The following is a 23,608-nucleotide window of genomic DNA, read 5'->3' on the forward strand; positions in this document are numbered from 1 at the left end:
AAACAGAGACAATGACAAAGAAGAGAGGCAGAAAGAAATTTAAAAACAAAAAAAACCCCAAAAAACCAGTGTAAGAGTGCAAGAGCGCTAGAGAAGAGGGAAAGATTAAAAAGTAGAGGCAGAATATGGGCAAGAAAACAATAAAACAAGCAAATAAACACACACACACAAACAGAGAAAACCTGAGTAAAAGTGAAAGATGTGAAGAGGAAGAGAAAGGGGTAAACGGAAGGCAAGCTAAAGGCGCCTGCAAAGGAGGGGAGTGGGCTAAGAGAGAGGGAGGAGAGAAGCTCTGCTTCTCCTAATAAAGCCAGTGTATGTGAAAGGAGGTGCTGAAAAACGGACTGAGCTGAGAGCTGTGTTATCACAGAGAGAGAGCGAGAGAGAGGGAGCGCGTGTGGAAGAGAGAGAGGGTTAGAGAGAAAGAGTGAGAGAAAGGGGGAGACAGAGAGGAGAGAGAGGGGCAAAGAATAGAAAGAGCATTGTGTTTCTGCTGAGAAAGAACCCATGTCTGCACAAAGAGGTAGGTGTACTGCTTTGACTGGTACACACACAAATGCACACACAGAAGTAGGAAATCCTTTTCAGTGTACCCAGCAGTAGGATGTGGCAGCAGTCTTTACACTAGATGTTTAGCGTCAAGTGAGTGCATGTACTCTTCCAACTGTGTGAACTGCTTTACTGCATGTAGCAGATGTGTAGCAGTGTATGAGGGCAGGTGGATCACTTTTCCACAGCATGTGTGAGAGCGTGCAATACAGACAGCATAACCAGATGTCTCTCATGCATTCAACATATGTGACTCAGTGGGATGTTGTTGATCCATGTGTGGCTGATGACAAACATACTTACACAAAGCTACTCTTAAGATTATGTAAGGTTAATTATAGTTTATCAGACAAAGTGCTTCTGACTAAGGGTTTTTGCACAATTCTTATTAAGTGAACACAGCTAAACATCTTATCAGGTTGATTGTTAAACTATTAGGATTATGACTGTTTGCACTTATGGCTTGATGGACAATTACCTGTAAAACTATGTTCCCTTTTTTTTTTTTTTTTTTACCTGTAAAACTAAGTTCCTTTTTTTTTGGTAATTGGGGTAATGTGACCAATCATTATCCACTTGACCCAGTCCTGTTTTTTAAAATATTTCTTTTACCACTTTGCATTTGCAGTATTCTGAAATGTTTGAAGAATCTAGGCAATTTCCTCAGCTTTGGTGCCTAATGTCTCCTCCCATATTTTAGAGACACCTGGCTCAGCATCAGTAAAATAAAGAGAAAATTGTTTGTACAAAATGTACGGAATATGAATATGAGGAACCTCGTACACTGTCAGTGCTTCTGAATAGTACAAATAATTCAACTTATCGTCTACTTTAAAAGTAATCTAATCTGAAAAGCTGTCTATCACTAGATATAAACGAGAAAAGTTCATTCCTAATTTGAGTGACTTTATCAAAGTCATCACATTGTAACAGGGTTAGTGTGGGGCTGTTTAGTCATCAGGAATGTTCAGTCAGTACCACAAATCTGTACAAATGTTACATTTACCCATGTTTGGTGACTGATAGCTTATCTAAAGTGTGACGATAAGATAAGATAAGATAAAACTTTAATGATCCCACGACGGGGAAATATTATATACATTTGTAGCCGGTAAGGTACACAGCATACACGGTATGCATTATATGGGTGAGTGTAATAAATATAATGTATCTGGACTGTATGGATAAAGTGATGGCAGAGGAGGTAAAGTGTTCAAGTGACTCAAGACATTATGATGCGTTATACAGTCTAACTGCTGTTGGGATGAATGACCTGCGAAAGCGCTCCTTCCTGCAGCGAGGATGTTTCAGTCTCTGACTGAAGGAGCTGCTCAGCTCACCCATGGTCTCATGCAGAGGGTGATGGGGGTTGTCCATGGTGGATGTCAGCTTTGCTAACATCCTCCTCTCACCCACCACCATTACAGACTCTAGAGGACATCCCAACACAGAGCTAGACCTCCGCACCAGTTTGTCGATCCTGCTCCTGTCCCTTTCGGTGCATCCACCCCCCCAGCAGGCCACTGCGTAGAAAAGGGCAGATGCTACCACTGTGTCAATAATAAGGCAACAGACCATCCATGAAAACACCAAGCCATCACTGTGTAAATAAAATTACATTTCTGGTTACTCATTATTTCCAAATGGGCATATTCAGTAACATGCTTTGGCCTTAAACAGCTAGTTTTTTTTTTTCTTCTGCTTAAGGTCATGTTAGTCCAGTTGAGCTCAGGGTCAGCACCAGTCTGTCCTGCAAGGTCAGACTGGACTAAGCATTAAAGACAGACCACTTCCCTATGGCAGGCAGAGATGGTTCCTCTCATTTCTCATCACATGATGCTGCAAAGGGTTTATAGGAAGCAGGAATGCTGTTTCACAATAGGTCTAAGGCATTTATAGATTTACCAAGTAGGCAATGTTGCCTCCCTCTTAACATGTGCAACAAATGAGGACACAGCATGTAGAAGCAAAAAGCCAAATAATAATTCAAGATGTTTGTGATGTCTATGAGAATATTTTTGTCCATGAGGAGGACAGGCATTGCACTGAATTCATAATATAATGCATTATAATATAAAATTATAATTATAGAAGAGAGTGGGAAAAGTTTATAGGAGTGTGTGAAGGGTTTATAAAGCCTTAAAAAAATTTTATATATATATATATATATATATATATATATATATATATATATACACTGCTCAAAAAATAAAAGGGAACACTTAAACAACACAATATAACTCCAAGTAAATCAAACTTCTGTGAAATCAAACTGTCCACTTAGGAAGCAACACTGATTGACAATCAATTTCACATGCTGTTGTGCAAATGGAATAGACAACAAGTGGAAATTATTGGCAATTAGCAAGACACACTCAATAAAGGAGTGGTTCTGCAGGTGGGGACCACAGACCGCTTCTCAGTACCTATGCTTTCTGGCTGATGTTTTGATCACTTTTGAATGCTGGTGGTGCTTTCACACTCGTGGTAGCATGAGACGGACTCTACAACCCACACAAGTGGCTCAGGTAGTGCAGCTCATCCAGGATGGCACATCAATGTGAGCTGTGGCAAGAAGGTTTGCTGTCTGTCAGCGTAGTGTCCAGAGGCTGGAGGCGCTACCAGGAGACAGGCCAGTACACCAGGAGACGTGGAGGAGGCCGTAGGAGGGCAACAACCCAGCAGCAGGACCGCTACCTCCGCCTTTGTGCAAGGAGGAACAGGAGGAGCACTGCCAGAGCCCTGCAAAATGACCTCCAGCAGGCCACAAATGTGCATGTGTCTGCACAAACGGTTAGAAACCGACTCCATGAGAATGGTATGAGGGCCCGACGTCCACAGATGGGGGTTGTGCTCACAGCCCAACACCGTGCAGGACGCTTGGCATTTGCCAGAGAACACCAGGATTGGCAAATTCGCTGCTGGTGCCCTGTGCTCTTCACAGATGAAAGCAGGTTCACACTGAGCACATGTGACAGACGTGACAGAGTCTGGAGACGCCGTGGAGAGCGATCTGCTGCCTGCAACATCCTTCAGCATGACCAGTTTGGCAGTGGGTCAGTAATGGTGTGGGGCGGCATTTCTTTGGAGGGCCGCACAGCCCTCCGTGTGCTCGCCAGCAGTAGCATGACCCTTGTGAGACCATATGCTGGTGCGGTTGGCCCTGGGTTCCTCCTAATGCAGGACAATGCTAGACCTCATGTGGCTGGAGTGTGTCAGCAGTTCCTGCAAGATGAAGGCATTGAAGCTATGGACTGGCCCGCCTGTTCCCCAGACCTGAATTCGATTGAGCACACCTGGGACATCATGTCCCGCTCCATCCACCAATATCACGTTGCACCACAGACCGTCCAGGAGTTGGCGGATGCTTTAGTCCAGGTCTGGGAGGAGATCCCTCAGGAGACCATCTGCCACCTCATCAGGAGCATGCCCAGGCGTTGTAGGGAGGTCATACAGGCACATGGAGGCCACACATAATACTGAGCTCATTTTGACTTGTTTTAAGGACATTACATCAAAGTTGGATCAGCCTGTAGTGTGTTTTTCCACTTTAATTTTGTGTGTGACTCCAAATCCAGGCCTCCATTGGTTAATAAATTTGATTTCTATTGATGATTTTTGTGTGATTTTGTTGTCAGCACATTCAACTTTGCACAGAACAAAGTATTCAATGAGAATATTTCATTTATTCAGATCTAGGATGTGTTATTTGAGTGTTCCCTTTATTTTTTTGAGCAGTGTAAATAAAAAATAAATAAATGAATATAACACCACTACTTTGTGGATTTTCACCTATCAGGTGGGTGGCTCTGGAACGAAACCCCCGCGATAGGTGAGGGATCACTGTATTACAAAGAAACCCCAACAATCATATGACCTCCTGTGAGTAAGCATTTGGCAATAGTCGGGAGGAAAACTCCCTTTTAAAAGGAAGAAGCTTCTTGCCAAATCAGGCTCACAGAGGGGCAGCCATCTGTTGTGACTGGTTGGGTGTGAGGGGAAAGAGAAGACAGCTCAGAGAGACGGGACAAAAGCTACACTATGGGAGAAGGAGCCAGAGTTTAATAATTACTAATGATTAGAGCCAGTAATGGTGTACAAACAACCGTGTGAAGAGATGAATTTGTGTGATGCTCTTGTAGAAGTATTTAACATTATCAATTATTCTAAAGGTCTGATAATCAAAATATTGTTTTCTACCTTTAATTGAAAAAAGAAATTAGGATTAGGCTGCAACTAAAGTTTGAGAATTAAAACAACTCGGAACAATTTAGTAGTATTGCACTGGATTACTGGTTCAGTAGTTCTGACAGGAGATTTTTAATGTTTTTTCCACAGCACTTCAGAACAAATTAGCATCTGGAAGGCTAATGGCATTGCATAGCTGCAATGCCATTAGCCTTCAATCATCTTACATTTTCAGGCATTCTAAACTATATGTCTAACATGCAGTTTTTATATACATCTTCCTGATTTTTCTTCCTTGATGACTTCTTTTTATGTCTTTTCTTCTTTGACTGATCAAAGCAGGTAATATGATCATGATAATTCAAACGTCTGACATTTTAAACTGGACTTTGAACACAGGACAATTTGTCCATTTTCCCAGCATGCAGCTATTTTTTGGGCAAATAAAGACACTTAGCTCACTGTGCTCACGCAAGACATACAGGCGGTGTATGTTCAGGTGCCGTGCATGTGTCCACGCACAGATTTGTAGTTAAAGTCTAACCACCAGAGCAGCACAACAATTTTAGGACCTGCCTAGAAGGCAGGTCGTGGTTTCATCTTCCCATCATTATAAAACCACACAGACAATCCCCAGCTGTGTCACCCATTGACTCATTGCTGAATGTAAAGTAATAGCCCTCTCAGTATCTGCTGATACAAAACAACCATATACAGTCATGTGCCTCTACTTTCTTTCTCTTCCTCTCCACAGCTTTAGGTGAGGCTTTTTATGAGCCTAAAGTTTCACATCAACAGGGGTGGAGACTTTTTTTTTTGAGTGTCGTCATTCAAAAGAACAAACAAACTGACTGACCTTCAACATACTGCCAGTAAAGAAGTAGCCGAGTGTTTCTTTTTTTTTTTTTGCCTTAGTTTTGTGAATTTAAGTAAGATCTTTGTTTGGCCTTTCGTCTTAAGTTTAAATTCAATCGTACGTTTAAAAGCACATTTAGGGTTTCAGAAAGTAATGTAATCAGTGTTAGTGTCAGTGACCATGAGTCAGAAGAAAGTGTGCGTGGATAGATTCCTGCTGTTAATGTTATTCTACGTGTCACAGACACTGAACACTGTTTCTGTAGGTTAAAGGTCTAGATGCTGCCCTTATAAACAACAATCACTCATACTTTAGGCAGCATGGGTTACTGTTAATGTTATCTCAACTGCCTACTTCCTCAAAGGTAAAAGTTAGTTCAAGCACATTCAGGACATGATGAAAAATGCTTTAATCAAAAAAAAAAAAAAAAAAAAGATTCCTGGAGACAACCTGAATGATAGTTTTCCACTACTCTTTCCTTGTGGCATCTTTTTCCACACCACTCGATCATGACTTCAGAGTTCAAACAATCCATCTTAGGAATACAATTCTATTTACACAGGGTTCAGAAATGGAAACACTGATGGATGGTGTGCACTGGAAACTGCTTGCCAAATCCATATGCCTGGGAAGAAGACTGTGTGTGTGTGTGTGTGTTTGTGTATGTGTGCGTCTTGGCTGAGATGTGGGTCTGGCAGACTGTTTGGCTTGGTGAGGGGATTTTTGTTTGTTCATAAATTAAAACCTTTATTTTTACTAAATGCCTGTTGGATTTAGTAAGAGAATCCCTCTGATCTCATTCGCCAAATTTTATGCTCAGGTAAACCAAGTTTTCTGTCTCAGCATGTGTTTGGATCCCTGTAGTCGACTGCCAACAGCGTTGTCATTCTTAGGCGATTACACATAAGGCAACAGTCTCTCCTCACTTTAATCTCAAAGCAAATTAAAGGAGGACTTTGAATAGAGATAAATTGTTCCAAGTTCCTGAACACTCAGACCTGATAGTAACTGTGAGGTGAGGTTCAGGTCTGTCAATGCCACCTTTATTACGTTTGGGTTGAGCTTCCCTTACAGACTTTGGTGTGTACTATAATAAAATAGGAGTCAGCTGTAATTACTGGAGTGATTCACTGATGACAAGTTTTGTTTTTTTATGTATGTTACGGTCACAATAGTTAAAACAGTGGTTGAAGACTGCAGCACAACCAAAATTATTACGACCTTGTGGAATGAACTTATGATTTCTTTGCCTTTGACATGGTTGCTGTGAAGATGGGGCCGAGAGCCACAACCACTTGCAGTTAGTTGCTGTCTTTAAAATGACTTTGGCGCATCAAGATGGCAACAAAAAGGCAATAAGATGGAGTCAGTCTGCTATCAGTTTGCTATCAGTTTGAGATTGAATGAAGTCAAGTTGGCAAATATATTTAATTTGTTTGTGATAACACAGTGACTACCTGTGACAAATCTACTTAGTCAGTTACAGAGTCCAGACAGAACTTTATAGATTTGAGACTGAAATTCCTCCACGAATAGTGTCACACTATAGTTGCTGCAGGATGTCGATTTAACTGCAAAATGATATAGGTGCTTGGCAAACGAGTTTTTATATAGGAATTTAACCAGAAAACAACCAGATGACAACCAGCTGAGTCAAGTCCCCATTGCAGTCAAATTGTGCTCACTGGCGCAGACTTATTCAAACTGCTAACAATGTTTTGGCAATCTGTCTGTTTATAAGTTAGAAGACAATTATTTGCAAACCTTTGCCAATCTGAGAGTAACTGCAGTCAGTCTGAATCGGATCACAAGTACTTGGAGACAGGTTGCCTCCCAGGTTGCCTTGTGATCAAAAGTGGTCCCCAAGAGGTTGAACCTCTGGGAAATCAGTAGGCCCCTGCAAATACTTGGTTGCCAAATGCATAAAAAAAAATATGTGTGCACAACTTTTTGGGTGGACCACTGTACACGTGTTGAGCATACATGAAATGGACTGACTCATAATGGGACAAACACGAAGTTGACTGGCCAGTTGCCCATCAGGACCGAGAAGGCTAGAAATCGGCCAATTCTGGTCCCTGACAGGTTGATCAGTGCATCCCTGATTTTTACTCCAGTGTGACTGAGCAGCTATCTCACAGATGTTCTCATATATATCCTAGATGTAGTAACAAACATCTAAAGTAAGGACTGTTTGAATCCATGCATACATAAATGTTCTAAAACTAGTCAACAACATATGTGGCTTCATTCTTGCATCACTGCAGCTGCATGGCCTCAAGGAAAAGTTTGATTAACTACATACTTCCTTTGAAGCAAGCTATTGGCCACAAATGATATAGTTCAGACAGGAATGCAGAGTCAGTGGTTGGCCCTCCATGAAGGCTGGCCTTTGATGAGCCTCACTAACATAAAAACTTCAGTACAGACGCTGTCATATTTTTTTTCTTGATGTTTAAAATTGTCTACAATAGTAGACAATAATTTTTTACATGATATGAAAGTGTCTTATCATGATATCAGTGATTTAGCAATGTCATCCGTTTACACTTCCTAGCATAGACAACAACAAGAAAAGCCCGAACATGCCTGACAATGAGAACCAAGTGTCAGGGAGCCACTTCAGTGCTTTACAAAATGTGCAAAAAAAAACTGTTCCTGCTAAAAGTTGGGAACAGCAAACGTGCTTCACTGCTTGAGGCAAAAAACACACCATCAAGTATAACCAGGCTACAAAAGTGGAGATAAGATACTAGTGGCTGGTGATGTACGACCCAAAAGTAAACAAATGACTCCACTGAACTGGAGTTCCCTCTAGTTGCACTCCATTTGACAGGAAGCACAAACGATGGGTGGAAATTACTGATGGTCACGTAGTGGAAAAGGTTTTTAGTGTTCAGATGTGTTTCCTTCGTCTGTTTTAATATTCATGAAATAGGAAGACATTTATTTAAATTATCTTTTAAAAAAATCTACATGTCAAAACGTTTTTTTCTTCTGGGTCTCAGGATGTTGTTACAACATTTAAAGGAAGTCTTTGAGAATGTTTCTGACATTTCCGCAGCATTTATTAGCACAAACAAAACAAGAGGCATTTTCCATCCTTCTGTTCTAAAGAGCTTGAAGTGTTACAATAGGAAGTGTTGTGTAAGTCAGTACTAAAAATGAACCATGTCATTGATACTGGAACTGAAATAGTTAACTCATCAGGGCAAAGCACTGAAACATCATTTTAACAAATAACTTCTCATAGTCTAGCTTTATTATTATTATTATTATTAAACTCCATTCTGCACACCTAACACTCACCTAAACCTGGGTTGTTAGTTTATGTCACTCGTGGCACTAACAGTGATCATGGATGGTATGACAGAGGGCTGAGTGAGGCGGAAAGGATTTTACTCACAGCTACGCAAGGGGAGTCATACTGCTGTCAGGAGATGAGGTAAACGAGGGCCACATATTAGAGCAGGAAAGCAAGAGCTCAGGGGAGGAAATAGTACACGGACTAGTTCTTAAATAGCACTTTTCAATTCTACTTGAGCACTCAAAGCAAGCACTTTTTTGAGTATCTTGCCCATGGATACTTTGGTGTGTGTGTCAATTCGAATAAATAGACTCTTATTTTCCTTTCTAGAAATTGTAATGCCTAAAAGCTTCAGAGCCCTAAACAATGCTCCTTAAAACAAACCACCTTAAAAGCTGGTATGTCCTGTTTTGTGCTCTCACCTTCCTGCTCAGACATCTTGTCTTCCTGCACCTCATCTCCTGACAGCTCAAGGTCTGATTCTCTTTCCACTATTTTGAACAAAATCCTTTCTGCCTCACCCTGGCAAAATGTGAGGTAGTAATACCTAATGTTCACTACAAAGGACACTGAATAAAAGTTTTGCTTTGGGAAGTCTTACAAAGACATTCAAATTGAAGAAACAATTAGATTTTTTAGCAGCAGAATCATAATAACTGCAAAAAATATAGCACTTAGCCTCCCTTGTGGCTATAAAATGTGGACACTGCAATGCCTGTCAGTTTAAAAATAAAGTCCATGTGCTCTGTTAACCCAGCCCCCACAAATGTGGCATCAGTAAAAAGCCCAGGATGTCCTCTAGACAGAACAGCAGGACTTGTATAGATTGCACAGATGGTGCTTGATGTAGAGTTCTCAGAATCATATCCTCAACAGAGGACAAAAATTAATTGCTGGGTCTTAAGAGAATAAGATTTTGAGGTTCTGGTTCCCACCCTTAATTCAATAATTAAACGAATAAATAAATTTGTGGATTTTAACTATTTAGTCCAAGTGTTATAAAACGCAAAACAAAAAAGTTAAATTAATATATTAGAGTCAAATTTAAACACATTTTCAATTCTGATTTGTTTTGGTTTGGTTTGGTTGTTGGACATCAAAAGGAGCCAGTTGAGGTGGTTCAGGCATCTGACTAGGATGCCTCCTGGGCACCTCTTGGGTGTGGTGTTCCGGGCATGTCCTACTGGGAGATGGCCCCAGGGCAGACCCAGGACACGCTGGAGAGATTGTATCTCTCAGCTGGCCTGGGAATGCCTTGGGGTCCCCCTGGACAAGCTGGAGGAGGTGGCTGGGGAGACGGAGGTCTGGGCTTCTCTGCGACACAGCTGGATAAGCAGAAGAGGATGGATGGATGGATGGATGGATGGATGGATGGATGGATGGATGGATGGATGGATGGATGGATGGATGGATGGATGGATGGATGGATGGATGGAATACATTTTAAAAATTGCAACAACAGTTACATTTAGTCATTCTTTGAGCTACTTAATAACGATCATTGTAAAAAGAATCAAGTTCAGACTTTTTTAAGACTTGGATACAAAGGAATGTTTGATTCCCAAGTTCTATTTTGATTTATTGGCTCTGTAAATATTCTCCTTATTAGTTTACAGTCTTTACTCTTAGCTGTAACTCTTCTTTACTACAGGATGATATACATTTTTTAAATCATGGTCTCCAATTGTCTCAAACAGACAATAAAACATGGTTTGGTTTACGGGGTGACTTAGACAAGTCCCTACCATATAAGCCTGCAGTGTCCTCAGGTTGTGAGTCAGATCCAACCTTTGCTCATCACACACTGCCTTAAAAGTGTCCACAAACAAATCTTCCATCTTTTAAATACAACTCAGGTTGAATTTGTAATGGGAGGCAGAGCCTTCAGCTTTCACGCCCCTCTTCTGTGGAACCAGCTCCTGGTTTGGATTCAGGAGACAGACACCCTCTCTATTTTTAATATTAAGCTTAAAACTTTCCTTTTTGATCAAGCTTATAGTTAGGGCAGGATCAGGTGACCAGGAACGCTCCCTTAGTTATGCTGCTATAGGCCTAGGCTGCTGGGTAGTTCCCATGATGCACTGAGTATTTCTTTTTCACTTTTCCACTCTGCATTTAACTCAGTTATTATTCATCTCTGGCTCTCTTCCACAGCATGTCTTTAGTCCTGTCTCCCTCCCCTCACTCCCAACCAGTCGCAGCAGATGACTGCCCCTCCCTGAGCCTGGTCCTGTTGGAGGTTTCTCCCTGTTAAAAGGGAGTTTTTCCTTCCCACTATTGCCAAGTGCTTGCTCATAGGGGGTCATTTTGATTGTTGGGTTTTCTTTGTAGTTAATGTATGGTCTTTACAAAATAAAGTGCCTTGAGGGAACTTTTTGTTGTGGTTTGGCGCTATATAAATAAAACTGAATTGAATTTAAATTAAATTTGGATGTTTCTCCTTCATGAAGTCTAAACTCCACAAGAGTCTAGAGCAAAGATCCTCTAAGTTTTGATGACCAAGTGCTGATTTAGGGAGCTGGCACATTAGTGAGGACCACACAAGAAATTCATTTTTATATAGTTTTTAATTCATTAGAGTAGTTGCTAATGTTAGAAAAGTATGGTCTGCTGTAATAGCTAAATCCTGGCTTTAACTACCTTCTCTTGGGAATGCCATAGTCAAATAGTGAAACAATTGCAGGATATTTTGTGACTGACAAGTGTGTATGCATTGTGGGAAGGCTTGAGGCTTTAGCTCTCAAGGGAGGAAGGTCAGCAGTTGTTCTAGTGTATGCTTAAATGTACTTGATTATATGTGTGCATGTGTGCTGCCAGAGAGGAAAACAAATAACAGAATTCATCTGTGAATGAATCTGCAGGCAAGTCATGTTTTGGGGTATATACGCACACAAACTCTTCAACAACCTCCATTCTTCTATACACACACACACACACACACACACACACACACACACACACAGAACAATTTACAGCCTCAGAGGAAAGAAGGGGATTCCAATCCGTCACTGAGATGACATCACAGTCTCCAGTAATAAATAGTCAAACAAGGGAGTCCCTGCTTCCCCTCCCTCATACACATCCCACAGAATGAACAGAGAGGGTAGAGAGAGAGTAGTGCTGGGCCGAGTGAGTCTCATTAGTTCGCATAGAGAGAGAGAGAGAGTCCCTTTCAAGGGGTTCACATGCACACAAGAGCACGCCGACACACTCACAAACACGCTTTAGTTGTGTCTCCATAGTGACTGGCGCTGCTGCCCCAGCTTGGGGAGGAAACTCAGTACTTTAGAGCCGCTACAACAGATACACACACACACACACACACACACACACACAGAGCTCTTTTCTAATCCGTGTCCGGCCACGACGGAAAGACCTCTCCTCATCTTATCACCCAGCTACCTCCCTCTGTCCCGTCTCTCTCTTTTCCCTGTACAGGCTATAATTTCCCTTCCCTTCTACTTCTACCCCCTCTCTTCCCTACAATATACCCTCCCCCTTCCCTTTTTCTCCCTTGCGCTGTCTGTCTCTGTCCCTTCCCCGTCTAAAGTACACAGCAGAGGTAAGTGCTCTCGCTCGCTGTTCGCCTCTGGCTTTAATGTGCTTCACATTTCAGTCTTTTTTTTTTTCTCCTCTGTGTGTTTTCCCACAGTAGACCGAGGTGAGGTTAGCTATCAGTGCTGCAGGTCCTGTGGGAGCAGCTTAGCAGAAAAACTGTTTTGTCCTGTACTCTACACTTTTGTTTCTGGTTTGCCAGCTATCGTGCATACCTAGACAACTTGCTTGCTCTGCTAATAATTAATACAGTCATGTGCGTACTTGTGCATTTGTGCTTGCTTTCATGCTGGTATCTTGTTCATCAGTTTTCCATCACAGTAACTTTGTAGCTACAGTACAGGCAGCAGTTTATACCCTTTTATCTACTACCTACTATCTACTATACCCCATTATCTACTATAGCATCTATACTTCATATGACTATGACTGAGTACTTCAGAAGGAATAAGAACAAATAAAGTAAAATATTTGAGTTCAAAACAATTAATTACAAGATGTTGAAATTGTTAATTAATGTTTGCTTACATTCTTATGTGACTAAAGCTGCTGAATTAATATGTCAGCCATTCTACAGTAAAGGTTGTATTTTTGATTATGCCATCTGTCCTCATGTTTAGTATAAACAGTTCAGGTATTTGCACAATAACAGTTCTCTTTGAGTGTTTTCAAAAAGTGGAAATCTTGTTGATATTTCCGCACAAATTAAACACATCAATGTGATACCCTCTCTAATGTACTGTGGCTGAAATAACAAAACCCCCTAAAATCATTGAACAGTCTGGCAAGACTTCACACACGCCAAATCAGAAATCCATCTGTAGCCCTTGGTTACAAAACAAAACAAAACAATTAAGTGCTCTGTCCAAAACAGTCTCTCTCTAACATCCAAACACACATGTTGTGACATCAGTCACATCTGGAGGCAAGACTGGCTGACACACACCTAATTTACAGTGTTTCCCCATCTCCCCCTCTTTACCCTCTGGCCTCTCCTTGCCTTCCTGTCTCTGTCTGTCTCTCGCCTACGCTCTCAGAGATGAAAGAGAAGAACCCCTGGCCTACGCCTGTGACCGTCATCATCATTGTGATTGGTGTCATAGCAATTGTTGCCCTGGTGACGGTAGCGGTTTTCCAGAACAAACCCGTCCACCAAAAGTACAAGGTAAAGAACTGAAATGTTCTGCCCGGTTCCCTGTGTGGGAGCCAACTGTGTTACATCAGGATTTCAAGCCAAAAATCCGCAAACCAAATAAGGTTCCTTATCAATTTGACCTCAGCTTGTGCAACTGGCTTTACAAATCGACCACCAAATATGGTCAGCGGATATTGGCAAACACATTAAATCCCCCCTTCTGTTACAACTGAAGGCCTGGGTTTGAGTTTCCCAGCTGATAGCATGGCCTAGTGTCGTTAAATACCGTCCTTCTTAATACAAATTCACATGCACCAGTGCCATAGTTTTCGCAACATTGTGGTTTATACAATCATTACCCTGATGTTACACATTTGTAAGTAACTAACTAACTAGAATTCCTTTATTCTTCGGTTCCTTTTCCAGTATGGGATTGTGCTGGATGCTGGATCTTCCCACACAGCTCTTTATATTTATGAGTGGCCAGCAGAGAAGGATAACAACACTGGCAGAGTTGAACAGAAACACTCGTGCAAAGTCAAAGGTATAGAATATGGTGCACAAATGTCCTCATATTCAATCAAGAGTGCAAACTTACATAAATGAATTAAAGTGCATGTGATTTGAGGGTAAATGAATCTGCATTTGTACTGCTGTAATATAACTTTCTCATAAGATAAAAATTGGGGGTAATTTGGGTTGTAAATTCAGTAATGGTTAATAAATTATTTGTTATTTATTGCTTTACTGCTTAATGAACACACTTTCTAAAAAGCTGCAATTAAGTGTGATTGTATGACCATATTTTCAACAAGTCCAAGGTCAGTCATTTCCTCTTCTTCATTTTAGTGCTGAATCTTGCCCTGCAAAGCATCTGCAGCCAAATTCTATTAAAAAAATCAACAAAATTTACATCTTCAAACTTTAGTGGATTATTGGAATAGCAAAGCCCCTTACTAATTATTTATTAGCGTTATTGAGTACACAGCTGATGGTTCATTAAAAAGTCTTTTACATTAGATAATAAATCAATTATGACAAAGGCCATTGGGCATGACCTTCTCCAACTCAGATCTGTTGTTTCAAATGTTGTGCTAAGTCTACAAATGGATTTTGCTCTATTTCTCAGGACCACTATAGTCAAAAGAAAATGATCATTTTCACAAATAGCCATTTATAGTTTCTGGTATGGCATTTGAGGCAATAGATAAAGCACTGATCAATTAAAAATTGATCAGCGATTAAAATAGCAAATTAGGCAAGAGGAAAAATGTATACATAAATACAGAGCTAGCAACCAATTTGATTAGTGTTTTTGGTGCAATGCTTTGTTGCATGTAATCGGTACTGGGGCAAGTATGTATTCAGTAAGCAAATTAATCATTATAGCAAAATAAAAATTATACATGTAATCATGCAGTAGTGTACAAAGGAGAAGAATAGAAGGAAATCATCTTGAACTGCAGATCTTGAAGGCCCGAGGATATTAATTTGTTATCTTCCAAGGTTAACTGTAAAGAAAGCAGAGCTAGGAACACAATATATAATACTATATAAGTGTTTGTAGTGGTGTATTAGCAATATCTTAGAATCAGACTCATTCAGATAGATGAATATGCTCTGCGTTCTAATTGGAGACCCTTCACATGCCAGATTCATGATTGCAGCCCCTGTTCACTGAAAAATAAAATCACAGTTTGCCTTTATCTGTGTTTTTGTTTTGGTTCCAGAGAATCTAGAAGTGGATATTTTGTAAAAGTAATGACAGACTAATGAAAAACAATAGCTTATCACCACCATGACAATCTCATGGTGTTAACAAATCTGTACGAAGTTGCTGCCCTGGCCAAAAAAAAGACGTGTCTGGCACCTGCAAAACTGCAGACTGGTATTTTCAGCTTTCAGGTTTTATGTGGATTAAACAAAGAAGCTACTGCATGCTTATCAGTGAGATTCAGAAGTGCCCAAGGACATTTAGAGAGCCAAACTGGGTGTTTCCCTAATGCTTCCTGACTGTAAGTTAAATATAATATACCAAATACTGTAAATATATAATCATACCAAACAAATGTGAGCCTGGTATTCATCTGTCATTATTAAAAAAAAAGTTATTATTCACCACTAACTACAAAATAAACATAGTATATACACATGTAAATACAACAATACATACAATTGTGTTATATTTTGAACTGAAACTAGTAAGGCACTCCTTACTAGTTTGCCCAGCATTAAGTGGTTTCTTCTATAAGCTCTTTCTTGAAGGTGAGTAAGGAAACACCTCAATAACAACGTGTTCTTTCCCCATCTAAAGTAAACAGATGGGGAAGGAAGAGATAAGTTCATTTCCAAGGAAGAATAGCTGAAAAACATTCGCTAAATTTCAGCCCGGTGACACAATTGATATTTTATTCTAACAGGTAAAGGTATTTCCAGCTACGCATCTGAACCATGGAAGGCAGGAGAGTCTCTGAAAGCGTGCATGTCGGAGGCCGAGACGAATGTCCCCAAAGAAAGATATCGTGAGACCCCGCTCTATCTGGGAGCCACAGCAGGAATGAGGCTGCTGAAGTATGATGCACATGCTTATGCATTTCCATAATAAAACCTCAAAAAGAATGTTTTTACAAGACCCCGCAGTAAACACCTTTTCATGCTGACACTGTTTATCTTATCCCCAGTCTGAAATCCTCAACTGTATTTGTATTGGCAGTGCAAACACATTTGCACATTGTGTCATTTATCTCCACATGAACTGTCAGGACAGTGAATAGGTCACTGTCAAAACCATTATACATAATACAGTGTATATATTATTTATGGGCTGTATTGATTTGACTTATGGATGTGACTCACTCTAATACATTTGTGCTATGTGTGCATGCAGTATAGAGAACAGCTCAGCATCAGACAAGGTATTTGATGCTGTGGAGAGAGCCCTGGAGAAGTCCCCCTTCTCCTTTCAGGGAGCACGAATACTCAGTGGGCAGGAGGAGGGTGCCTTTGGGTGGGTCACAGTCAACTACTTAGACAATCGCCTCAAACAGGTCTGTATGTGTGCATCTACATACACGTCCATGCACATGTACCCACGTTTGCATGTACATTGTGTGTGCCAGTGCTCCCTGTTGTGCTCTCTGGCATCAGTGTTATTTTGTCTCTGCCACAGGGCTTACTAACAACAGGCGCTCTTGATCTTGGAGGGGCATCTACTCAAATTAGCTTCATATCTGATAATTTTGACGGTTCAGAGTCACCCATCAACTCCGTGAACTTCAGACTCTACGGAAATGATTATAACCTATATACTCACAGCTTCCTGTGCTACGGAAAAGACCAAGTGTTAAAAATGGCACTGGCACATCAGACTCAGGTAAACCTCTGACTTAAGTTCCTGTGTTTTGTGAATGGACTATTTAATCAAATTTGAGATGTTATCTTAGACAGCCATAATGTCCTTAAATGTGCAAAGTACTTTAGTGTACTTTAGTGTCATTGTTCTCTGTCTGTTACACCTCTCTATCTCGCTGTCTCTCCTAGTCAGGTACAACAACAGTATTGGATCCTTGTTTCCACCCAGGCTACAATGAGACAAAGGATTACTCAGCCCTTTATGATAGTCCCTGTGTGTCAGCCAGAAAACCACAGGGAGCTCCTTCAAAGTTTGAACACACAGGGAGAGGAAACTTTCAAGAATGCCAGAAAGTCATCAGAAGTTTATTTAACTTTACTTCCTGCAAATACAGCCGATGCTCTTTCAATGGAGTCTTCCAGCCTGATTTGCAGGGGCCATTTGGGGTAAGTCAATGCAAGTGTCAGCGTTTTCCCCACACATTTACCTGCTGTATTAACAACAGTCCAAGTATATCTGATGACTCATTTTAGCATCTATTATTTACACATTTATTTATTAATTATTTGGCCCATCTGTGAGAACGATACCAGTCATAATCAATTTACTAGCTGACACTAGGCACACAACAGCCATTTTTGTAATGGCACTAGGCGCCCCAAAGCAGGACTCCACAGACACAGGCTGAACTTTACTTTCAGCTTTTTATTAGCTGGGAAACACAAGCCGAACAGGGCCAGCAGAACAAATTACTAAAACTCACTTGAGCAGACAGAGGGGAGAACTCACAGCAGGCAGGATCTGGCAATAATGACAAATGACGCGACAAGCAACAAGGGGAACACAGACAATAAATACACAGAGGGATAACGAGGGAAGTGGAAACCGCTAGGCAGGGACAACACAGGAAGCAAAACTACACACAATTCACGCAGATCAGGGGACAAGGAAAATAAAACAGGAAGAGAAAATAGGTAAACAGAAACGCTGACGTGAAAACGGAGTAAAACTAAATACAGAACACATGAGACAAGAAGCTACATCCACCTGTTAAACTGTCTGTGTTCCTGACCTGCTCTGGAGAGCCACTTTAACCAGAACCCGCAGCAGACAGAGAACGGCTTTATGTAACGCTACACCAAGCTCACAAGGCTGCACAGCAAAACAAGAACTACCATCAGCAGCTGCACGCTATGATGGTGGGGTTGGAGTTCATCCATCGCGTGAGACTTGTTGGATAGCATGCACACGTACACATACATGAGTGCACATATTCCCAGCACCCCTTTTGCATCTGACATGGAAGAAATTCTGTACAAAAATTAATTCCATGTTATTATTTCAGGAGGACTGTCTCTAAACTTTGTGCATGGCTTCATCATTTACTATTTTTATTGCTATGCTTCTAAATTGTAATAATAAGAAAACAACAAGGAACAGAATGAATGCAAATGGAGGCATTTCAGAAATGTTATAAAAGCCTGAATGAAACTGAAACAGAAAAAGTATGATCTAAATACATCCATCTGAAAGTAGTACACATGGCAACAGATGCTAAATGGAAGTTTGTTTGTTTTTTTCCATGGGAGAAAGACAAGGGTGTCCCAATCCTTCCCACTTTTTTTTTTTTTAATAAAAACCCTTGAGCAACATCAATGGTAATGTATTGGCATACATTACCAATGATACACTTGTGTCATTGTGTTACACAACTCACAGATTAATCAGTTCTGCAATCCTCAACAGAGGCAGTTCACCGAATTACTTCTGTTTTTAATGCCACGTGTCATTTTTGCTGAGGACTCAGCAGAAATTGTTCCTGTTTTGTAATCTTCCTGATCTGAGTAAGAAATTGAAGTCCTATTAAAATTCACTGATCTGAGGAGACGCAACACTCTCAAGTGAAAATCAACCACGCATATAATTTAAAAACATTAAAATCTCTGAGATTACTGCCACCAACCCTATATATTACACTAAAGCTTTAATGATAATAATCCTGGGAACTTGAATGTTACCATTAAAAAAATAGTTACAGTAACACTGAATAATGTGCCTACCTCACTGTAAACACTTCCTTGGAGCTACTTTTCATTATGACCCTTAAATAGGATAATACAATCACTAAGAAGTCATCCGTGCTTAGACTTTAGTCTTTGAGTTTAGCTTTATGGCCATCTTGTTTTTGTTTTCCCCCAGAAATTAGCACATGAGAGGGTGGAGCTGCTCAGACTAGCCAGCTTGCGTAGCAAGGTGCAACCATAGAAACAAGGTGCAGCCAAAAACAGGAACCTGCTAATTAGTGCCAATCAGATAAATTAGAGCTCAAATACTAGAATTGTACTCACCAAAACTGTAACACCGACTGATTGTCGTTACCTTAACCACACAGCTATCCATATTACATGTTATATAACTGCATTAAAAAGGGTCCAAGATGCCAACACCAGTATGGTTGAGACGTCCAGTTCAGCAGTTATGGGAGGCCTGCCATAGTTGAAGCCTAGCAGACAGCTAAAGCCACCTGAGTCAAGATCCACCTGTCAGTCAAAAGGCCAAAGTGTGTATATTATATATATATTTATATATATATATATATATATTATTTTTTTCTTGGGCTTAAGGATTTGTTCACTATTTGCTAGGATTTTATAGACACAACTTATAACTGAAAATTAAAAATGTCATTGTATTAATCAGCCAAAAATGTCTGTTGTAATTTGATTCAATTCATACTTTCTCTGCAAATCAAACACTAATAATGTGCATGCCAGACCAACATAATTTGTAGTATTTATAAAATGATTACTTAATTTACTAAAGATATTTCCTCCTGTCTTGTCTCTTCCTCTCTCATTTTAGGCTTTCTCTGCTTACTTCTTTGTGATGAACTTCCTCAACCTGACTGATACATCCATCCCCCTTGAAGCTGTAAAGGCAAAGCTAAGCCAATACTGCGCTACCTCTTGGGACGAGGTCAGGGGAAATATTGGTTATTCACATAAAAAAATCCTGTCATAGTCACCCCCATCCTATGTCTTATATACATACTATATATCCTTCAAACACTGATGGTATTACTGCATTTGAACTGCCTGTACAGCTAAAGAAGAAGCATCCTGATGTAAGCGATAAGTATCTGGCTGAGTACTGCTTCTCTGGCACCTACATCCTTACCCTGCTGACAGAAGGATACAACTTCACTGCAGGGCGCTACTCTGATGTAAAATTCATCAAGAAGGTCAGTAGATCACTGTCCAGCATTTTCCTGTCTCACATATGTCCCTGAGGCACACCCTCACCTGATAGGTCATACTGACCATGAGCAAGTGTGTGTGTGTGTGTGTGTGTGTGTGTGTGTGTGTGTGTGTGTGTGTGTGTGTGTGTGTGTGTGTGTGTGTGTAAGTGACTGCTGTAACTTTTATCACTTATTTAAGGGGTTGTTGAAAATGTTCAGGATCACATTTAATTTGGACGACATTTAATCGTCACTGCTAGCTTGGGCGTTCAGCTTTAATAAAACATTGATAATATTGGGTACAAATTTTATGTGACAAAGAGCTAACTAAGCTAACTAACTAACTCAACTAAGCTGTGGCTTACTTGAGAATTTCATAGCACCCTTAAGTGATGCAAAAACTAGGTAGCAACAGCCTGTGAACGCTACAGTAGCAGAGCTCTTCTCATCTGAGGTAAAGCTTAGCCTAAGATTAACATGAGACTCCCAGTATCTCCTTACAGAAAACACTGGGGAAATATACTACACAGAATATTGCACATAACCTAATCAAGCAGCCAGGAGGCAGACTGCAATTCCTTTCTCATGTGAAATGTAGTAAAGGTTACACACCACAGAGGAATACTTAGCAAGTGTCTACTCAGCCAGCTGCACACATACTGTACATGCTGTCATCACGAAAGCCACACAAACACTGACCTAACCATCAGGCTGCACACCTTGCGAAAAGATGTTGTAATAGGATCAAACTTAGAACTGATGCACAGCTACTTCTCCTACCACACAGTGCTAAGCAGGTGGTAAACAGCAAATGCCTGATTTCTTTTTTTTTTTTTTGGTTGCTGTTGCATATTTGTCACACTTACATGTTTGCAAACGGTTGATTGCAATTCTTGCCGCCAAGGGTGGCAGAGCAAGTTATTAGGTTTAAGGAGTCAATTACTTATTCACCTCAGGCCTGGTAGGTTCAGATAGCTTTTTTCCCTTAATAAATTAAATCATCATTTAAAAACGGCATTGTATTTACTCAGGTTATCTTTGTTATCAAAATTTGTTTGAGGATCTGAAACATGTAAACATGACAAATCAAATATGCAAAAAACAAACAAAAAAAAAACAGGAAGTGGACAAATACTTTTTCACAGCACTGTTAATAATGTGGGGAAGTCATTCTAACTGTGGTCAAATGTGCACAATAATGCATGCAGCGCTAGATGCAAGCCATTCACCCTCCTTCCCTTGCAGCCAGCAATATTTTAACAGTGATTGCATGCTCTGAGTGAAATATTCCCTTATGCATGTGGACCATATGAAGTTAAATTATACTGTACGTGTAAATGTTTAATGCTTTCCATGATGCCTGCATTAGGAAGAAATAATAAGAGGAGACAAGAAATGTATTATCTGTGCTAGACTTGAATTGCAGTCACAAAAGGACATAAATCCTACCGTAACAGGAAGAACAATATGACTTAAACTGATTCAGCCTATATGCAGCATAAAAGGATTAGTTATATTATATTACTTTGATGCAGGTGGCAAACAACAACTAAAAACCAAGAAAGCAGCTTGTATGCCTCATTGTGCCAAACTCTGTCATCCTAGACTCTGTTGGCTTGTGTGTGCTCAAACATCTGAATCATTTATTCAAAAATGATAAATCACACGCCTGAGTACTTGAACAACAGAGGATTAACATCAAACGTTGATTCACAGTAATGCTGATTAGTACTGGTGGCACTCTTTGAACCCCTCTGTATGGGGTCCTATACAGCTACAGTATGATACTGTAGCTAGATGGGGGGGCAATTAGCGAACGGGACGGGGGGGGGGGGGACCACCAGCTGTTTCAGATTGTGTGTTGAGAGGTCTAATTAGGATCTTGTGTAAGAATGTGGATGTTTGTTGTTTGAAATTTTCCTCACAATTAGCAAGCATATGCTATTTGAGGGAAATTACCCCTGACACCCCAAGGAAGGCATTTGACTGTAAGCTGCTACATCTGCTTCTCACTATACGGACTGGTGACAAACTAAAGGAAAAACCTGAATTCTTGAACCCTCCCATGTGGGCTCAACACTTCAGGCATGCCGAAGCTCTTCTGGCAACAACTTGCCTTATTAGGGACTTGATACTGTATTCATTTTAATTTGTTGGCAGTCTGTGTTTATTGTGATTGCTTCCCTTCTTCTTCTTTTTCTTTTGTTTCCAGATAAAAGGCAGTGATGCAGGCTGGACGCTGGGCTACATGTTGAATCTCACCAACATGATCCCAGCTGAGGCTCCTGACTCACCCCCTCTCCCCTATGCCGGCTACGTCTCCTTAGTCACCGTCATGACACTGCTAATCGTCTTCCTCTTCCTCCTTGTCAGCCTGGGTGCTCTCTGGCCCCGTTGCTCCAAGCAGACACAAATTGTATAAACACTCTGAAATGTATGTCTGTACAGTATATACATTACTGTGCAAAAGTCTCGAGCCACCTCTCTTTTATTTATATTTTGCTTCCAAGGAGTCTGGCATTCTTGTAATGTCTTAAAGTGGTCTTGAGCAATGAATGCCTGACTCCTTGGAAGCAAAACATGAAATATGTATAAAATATAAAATATACAGAATAACTGTGAAAGACCTTCACCTTCAGTCCAGACTTACTGAAGGCCTTTCACAGTTATTCTTTGGACGCTGGCTGTTTTTTTCTCTCATTTTCAGTCCAGTCCTTGTGTTTGGTTCAATGGATGAACCAGTGTTGTGTCTACACACAATAGACAACCTAGCAAAGAACCAATTTTAAATTGTATCTTTAGGCACTAACAGCACATCATTTGTTCTCATTTCTTTGGATGAATCTAAGAAAAATGCCAAAGATAACACAGTCTGACAGGTATAAAACTGTATTTTTTCACCAACAAGGTGATTCTCAAAGAGCTATTAGTTGATAACTTTACATATTTCAGCATGGTGTGCAGCGTGTCCTTAAAAAATGAGAGGTAACCGGACAAGTGGAGGACAAAAGAAGCAGGCCTAAAAACTTATCTACAGCAGATGAACAGTTTCTGAAAGTAACTTCCTGAGAAATAGGAAGAAATACAGCAAAGATAAGGACCGAAGAGATGCAGCTTGCCCTTCAGCTGAGCTCGTTTAAATTTTATCATCCATGCAATACCATCTGGAAAGCATCTGATTGGCAGAAGCTTTATTTTTCAGCATGGCAATGATCCAAAACACACTGCTAATGCAGTAAAAGCATACCTGGATAGAAAAACCAACACTGGAATGCTATCAGCCATGGACTGGCCTCCCCAGAGCCCAGACCTCAACATTATTGAAGCAGTGTGGGATCATTTTAACAGAGAACAGAACAAAAGGCAGCCAACATCCAAAGAAGAGCTTTGAATGTCTTTCAAAAAGTCTTGAGAACTTCTTTGAACTT

General features: G+C 40.5%; 1 protein-coding gene across 2 annotated transcripts; it reads left to right on the forward strand.

Annotated features, from left to right (window-relative positions):
• Positions 1 to 352: 352 nt before the first annotated feature.
• entpd1 (ectonucleoside triphosphate diphosphohydrolase 1) lies at positions 353 to 22,947 on the forward strand. Of its 2 annotated transcripts, none has more exons than XM_030754798.1 (10): positions 353 to 523; positions 13,493 to 13,620; positions 14,017 to 14,134; positions 16,011 to 16,161; positions 16,478 to 16,637; positions 16,760 to 16,963; positions 17,131 to 17,388; positions 19,805 to 19,918; positions 20,046 to 20,183; positions 22,393 to 22,947. In XM_030754798.1, exons 1-10 carry the CDS (start codon positions 508 to 510, stop codon positions 22,600 to 22,602), a joined length of 1,497 nt encoding a protein of 498 aa, XP_030610658.1. In that variant the 5' UTR covers positions 353 to 507; the 3' UTR covers positions 22,603 to 22,947. The 2 variants fall into 2 exon arrangements, with proteins under 2 accessions (XP_030610658.1, XP_030610659.1); XM_030754799.1 differs by lacking the exon at positions 353 to 523 and adding an exon at positions 12,266 to 12,462.
• Positions 22,948 to 23,608: the final 661 nt, after the last annotated feature.

Source organism: Archocentrus centrarchus, chromosome 19 (genome assembly GCF_007364275.1).
Source record: "Archocentrus centrarchus isolate MPI-CPG fArcCen1 chromosome 19, fArcCen1, whole genome shotgun sequence".
In the NCBI taxonomy this organism is placed as follows: Eukaryota; Metazoa; Chordata; class Actinopteri; order Cichliformes; family Cichlidae; genus Archocentrus; species Archocentrus centrarchus.